At 31.3% G+C, this 6,216-nt stretch overlaps 1 protein-coding gene across 1 annotated transcript; it reads left to right on the top strand.

Annotated features, from left to right (window-relative positions):
• Nucleotides 1–5,259: 5,259 nt before the first annotated feature.
• On the top strand, nucleotides 5,260–5,634 carry LOC113002145 (uncharacterized). The gene has a single exon (XM_026129104.1). It carries the CDS (start codon nucleotides 5,260–5,262, stop codon nucleotides 5,632–5,634), a length of 375 nt encoding a protein of 124 aa, XP_025984889.1.
• Nucleotides 5,635–6,216: the final 582 nt, after the last annotated feature.

The raw sequence follows: 6,216 nt of genomic DNA, 5'->3' as shown, positions 1-6,216 counted from the left end.
CCCTTCCTTTGAGTTCTATTAGAAATTACCCTTTATCTAGTGACTAATCCCTAAAACTGATGCATATAAGACCTTCCTTGTATTTATACCAAGGATTACCCTCTTTCTAGCGCCTAACCCCTAAAGATGATGCAAGGATGAATGATGCATAAAATTAAAATAAGAAAGGATAATAGGAAAGAAAACACCTGTTTGCATTGATAGATATAAAACATACAATGCATCTTTTGGCTTTTTAGGCCTGCTACGCCCTAACTAAGGGGTTTTAGCCTCTCATTGCTACGAGAGACTTTTAAACTTTAGGGGATTGATGTGGATAAAAGAAGAGGGATGGGTAGAGGAGGAGAAGGGGATAATGGACATAAACAGAGGGTTTCCCCTATTAGAGATACTCAGACTTAAGATGTATTCATTAGAGAGCTCTGAGTCTCCGGGGTGGTGTTGTCTTGGTGTGTAGGTTGAGTTTTTCCCTTCTGCTTCCTACTCCTTTTATATGACTAAGGTAGCATACTTTTCACGTTGACTTCGCACTTTGTGCAGGCTTTCGCGCTAAGCGCGCCTTTTGGCTTCTTCGCGCTAAGCGTGAGTTGGCCCGCTTAGCGAGGGTACACGATATGCCTGGATTGGGCGCTAAGCGAGCTGTCAAATTCTTCCAATTTTTCTTCAAGGCTTTTTCTTCCAATTTTTGCATCAATTTTCCTCCAAAGCACTTGAAATCTTATTCTTTTAAATTATGCTCATCAAAAACTACAAAGATGTTAATTTCTTTATTATTTCATTAAAAACAACAGTAAAGTAAAGAAATTACAATCATTCTTAACCAAAATTGACTATAAAATTAACTCAAATTTCACAGTTATTAATTTTGTTCTGAAGCAGAACCATCTACCTCTTTTTTCAACAGATTCATATTATTGATATTTGAGCTTTGAGACTTATTGTATTTATGTTTAGGAGGATAACCATGCTTCTTGTAAAATTCATCAACTGTGTGGTTAATGAAACCACAATAAGTACAAAGTTTTCTTCCTTTCCCACTGGAATTTCCTTTGCCAAAGCCACTATGGTTACTTTTTCCTCCTTTGGAACCATAGTTTTGAGGGAAACCATTCTTCTTGAAACATTTATCAACTGTATGATTGTCTTTGCCACAGTAAGTACATGAAAGTCCTGAATTCGATGAAGATGTGCTTGCTGCATTGATCAAGCTATTGTTTCCTATCATATCATTGCTATTAATTTGTCTTTCTTGTTGAACTGCATAAGAAAAGACCTTAGCTATACCGGGTAAAGGATCCATCATCAATACACTAGATCTAACATTGCTAAATTGATCATTCAATCCTCTAAGGAATTGTATAACTCGATCTTACTTCTTTCTTTCCATAACACTAACAAGAGCATCACATGTGCACTTTGGACTGCATGTACAAAAAGGATCAGGCTAATAACTCTCTAATTCATCCCAAATAATATGCAATCTTCTAAAATAATCTGTTATTGTTTTATCACCTTGTCTTATAGAAGCCATGTCCTGCTTCAATTCTGAGATTCTTAACAAATCACCTTGTGAATATCTAGACTTTAGATCTTTCCATATGTCTCGTGCATCATCCATCCAAAGAATGCTTTGTCTGATCGAAGGTGAAACTGAATGGACTATCCAAGAAACCACCATATTATTACATCTTTTCCAAACTGCGTGAAAAGGATGATTTGATGCATATCCTTGAATTGAACCATCAACAAATTCAACTTTGTTTTTTGCACTCAATGTTGGTAGCATCGATTGACTCCATGAACTATAGTTCGAAGAATTGAGAACTGGAGAAACCAGCACTGTTGTAATATGGACTACGAATGTTTAATGACTGATGTTGTTGATCGTTACTCAAAATGAAAGATAACAAGAGGAAGAAAGCGAACATATATAGAATAACAAAAGGATAAGGAGTTGCACAGCAGAACTCTTCAAGAGAAGAGCTCTGATACCATCACAGAATCCATCTCTACCATGGATGGAAAGAAAACTTGTAGAGGAAGCTAAAGAAAAAACAAAATGGAGGAAAATTTGATTAGCAAAGAATGAGAATTAGCTTACAAAAATGTTGAGTATTACATTTTATATAATTGGTTACAAGAGTAACTAACTTGTAACTAATTAAACTAACTACGCTAATTCTAGTTACAATGTGATCAACCTGAATTAACCATGATCAAAATGATATCTAATAAACTTTTGTCCACTCATAGTACAATTTTATTAAAACTATTCTTCACTTTCATGAACTTGATTTTCCCACCCAATAATACAAATCTGAAACATACATAATTAATATTACACAGCTTGTGGTGTATACTGTTATGAACCCAACTCTGAATGATAGGCCATAACCATGAGTTAGCCATCCTTGTAAAACAAATGAAAAATATTTATCTATTTTTCTATGCAGCTGCTGCCTCCTACAATTCATGGATATCTCTGCACCTGGAAATTTAAATTAATAATTCAGTCATCGAGCCATGCATCCAAGAGGATTATTGTGCCATTCCGGAAACAATACACTTGAATTCTATGTCCTAATTAACTTTGAACCAAATGTTGGGAATAAATTTGTATGCCCACGATCCAAGTCATCATGTAATCAATTCTAATTTTAATAAAGTATTATTTTATTTTCATTGTCATATTTCACTATTTGATTAAATGATCTATTTGATAATGTCCTTGATTAAAATTAAAGACTTGTTATTATAATAGAGATTATGATAATAAGAAACAAGTTTGTTCTAATTTTAATCTAAAATGTTCTTGATCATAAGATTATTGTAAATAGGATATCAATAATCCAGATAGATTAATATATATATATATATATATATATATATATATATATATATATATGATAGTATTTATTGGATAAATATTAATAGATCTCATTTATTAATTTGTATATATAGATGAGTAACATGTTGATGTAATCATTGAATTGACTCAATTAAAATTTTCTAATGGTTAAAATTTACCATAAACTATCAATAGAAAATTCTTAAGAAGAGGTATAATAGCTTTCTTTGACCTGAGATTGTCATAGTAATTAACAGGTTATTTGTTGTATTTTGATTCCGGACACTTAATGCTTTAGAGCACTTGTTGAATGAATATTGGATATGATTAAATACCTGTAGAATTAATGATTAATCAAGAAGGAATCCATCAACTCTTGGTAATGAGTTTGAGCTCTATGAATAAAATTATATCCTGGTCAGGAAAATTAAATGAAAGAAGAAATGAATTTCTTAAGTCATTATGAGTTAACTTAAAAGAGTTTGACGGTAATATCATACTCTAGAGTTAACCCAGAGCTGTAAAGATGGAAGAAATTATTACACTACTCTTCTAATGGTTCTTGAAAGTAAAATGTCACTTCATGTTATCCGGACGTTAAGGAGTGTTGCTAGACCCCTACCTTGATTAATATATTAATTTGATTAATATATTATCGGCTTAGTATTGAACCTACGGGGTCACACACAAACGGGTGTTCTAATCTCTGTTAAAGAAATTATTTTAATATTTGATGATTAATTAAATTAGAGAATTTAATATGATCAAATGATTAATTGATTTCAAAAAAGGTGGAATATTATTATATTTTTGCTAGCACTGAAAATATAAATAATTTGGAAGATTTGGTGAAAGAAGAGAAATAAACATGTATGATTTTGTATTTGAAATTTGGGTTGAAAAGGTTGCTAGATACAAGTTTGACTTGGTCAATTATTAGTTCAATTTTAGTTGTTAAATGGTTAGCAATAAAAGGTAACAAGAAATAATATAGCTTAAAAAAAGATACTATCAATAATGATTTTGATTTGATTAGAAATTTGGTATCCTCAGTGTGTTATAAATAGAGCCTTGGGCTGCACGTTGAAATAATCCTAATATCACTTCTCTATTCTTATTTTTCCACTTGTCAAAGTTGTTGACGAATAGAGGTCAGTCTCGATATGGATACACACAGAGTCTTCACACTATTGAAGAATTTTTATGTTTCAAGAGTTCATCAACAGGTATATTTTTTAATATGTCGTCTGTTTATAATATAATTTAAATACAAAATAGATTCTTTTATTTCGTAATGTGTGTTTTTGAACACCCTTTTTTCTAATAAATGGTATGAGAGCAATAGGTCTTTTGTATTTAAATTATATTTAACAAAATTTGAAAAAATTTGAATTTTTATTTACTTACACGTAATGCTGCCTGTTATGATTGCATGATTACATTGTCAAATCAAATTAATTTTTTTTGTGCAATTTGTAATCTTGTTACGTGGATGTTGTTTTGAATCGGTGGAATGTTTGCAATTGGTTGTTAATATGGTGTTTGATTTGCTGGAGGTGTTCCATACCATATACGTTTGTATTTTTATATAAAGGAGAATAAAGATTTTTGATTTTATTTGGATTCCTTTTAAAAGATTAAACCTTTCCTTCAATTTTGAGCAATTTTTTATTAATTCTTTTATTTTCAAATTGCTGGATATTAATTTAATGGAAAGATTATGCATTAGGATATGTGATATCAAAGAGGTATGCGCTTCAAGCATTGTATCTCGTTCAATTATTTGAGAGAAAAAAAAATTTATATGCTATGTGCATAATTATATAATTGTTATATATCTAAATGATAAATATGTTTTTCATCTGATTTATCTTACATATTAAATTGTTTAATCATAAGGAATGACCTGATTACTAAGGGACTTATAGAAGAAGAAAAAAAGATAAATTGAGACATATGATGTAATTTCTTTTAATGATTAATAATAAGGAATGACCTGACGAACATGAGACTTATAATTAATAATTATTTCTTTTCTCGCATAAGATGCATGTTTTTGAAATTAATTATATACTCACCGCCTAGAAAACCTAGGGAAGTATTAAAATTAATTTATTGATATCAATAGGATTGGCTTGACAACCAGGAACATATGTGATATGATATTTCTTATTTTGATTTGAAAATGTATATGATACATTGTCTTAGAATGTGTATGAGAAACAACTTGAAAACCAAGTGGCTTGCTCATAATTTTTAAGAGGCTTTATATGATCCACTTAAAAGAAATAAGTATTTCTTACATTACTATATTATTATTAGAAATATCATTAATATTTTTATATTTTTTAAAATGTTTGAAAAATTATGCTCTAACATAACTATATTTTTTTGTGTGCTTAATCAACAATATGTCTTCTCTATCGCTTCGTGGTATTCTTGAATCTGAAAAACTAGTCGGAGCCAATTATGATGATTGGTATCGCAACTTGAGAATTGTTCTCATGCATGAGAAGCTTATTGACACTATTGATAAGCCTCCCACGGAAGCACCTGATCTGAGTGATGCTGAAGCAACCAAGATTTTTCAAAAGTACCTAGATGAGTGCCTTACTACTAAGTGCATTATCTTGGCATCAATGAGTTCAGAACTCCAGAGGCAACATCAAGACATGGACCCGTATGAGATCGTCGAACATCTTAAGAAGATGTACGATGGTCAAAGCAAGACGGCTAGATTTCAGTTATCTAAGGCTCTGTTTAGATCCTCACTTGCTGCAAATTAAAAGGTTGGACCTCATGTTCTTAAGATGATTGATCTCATAGAACAATTTGAGAAGTTGGGGTGCACTCTTGGGAAAGAGCTTTCTCAAGATTTGATTTTGCAATCACTTTCTGATTCATTTTCACAATTTATTGTGAATTTTAACATGAATAAGATGAGTTATGACTTGCATGAGATGCTTAATCTGCTAATTGATTATGTGAATCAAATTGCTTCTGAGAAGAAGAAAGGAACTGTCATGGTAGTTGGCAAAAGCTGCAAGAAGAAAGGCAAAGTACCAAAAAGGAAGCATCTTGGACCTAAGGGTGGTATGACCAAACCCAAAAACAAAAGGAACAAGATTGACCAAACTGATGCTGAATGTTTCTTCTGTAAGGAGAAAGGTCACTGGAAGAGAAATTGCAAGAAGTATCTTGATTTTTTGAAAAACAAGAAACAAGGTAAGACTTTAATGAAAAATGTTTTCATGATTTCTTTAACTATCACTGATTCTTCAATGTTGGTATTAGATATAGGAAGTAGTTTTAATATTTGCAATACGTTGCAGGGACTACAGATAACTAGATGGTTGAAGAAAGGAGAA

This window comes from Glycine max, chromosome 7 (assembly GCF_000004515.6).
Source record: "Glycine max cultivar Williams 82 chromosome 7, Glycine_max_v4.0, whole genome shotgun sequence".
Classification (NCBI taxonomy): domain Eukaryota; kingdom Viridiplantae; phylum Streptophyta; class Magnoliopsida; order Fabales; family Fabaceae; genus Glycine; species Glycine max.
Note: the sequence above shows the minus strand (reverse complement) of the source record. Positions and strands in the feature narration are given on the sequence as shown.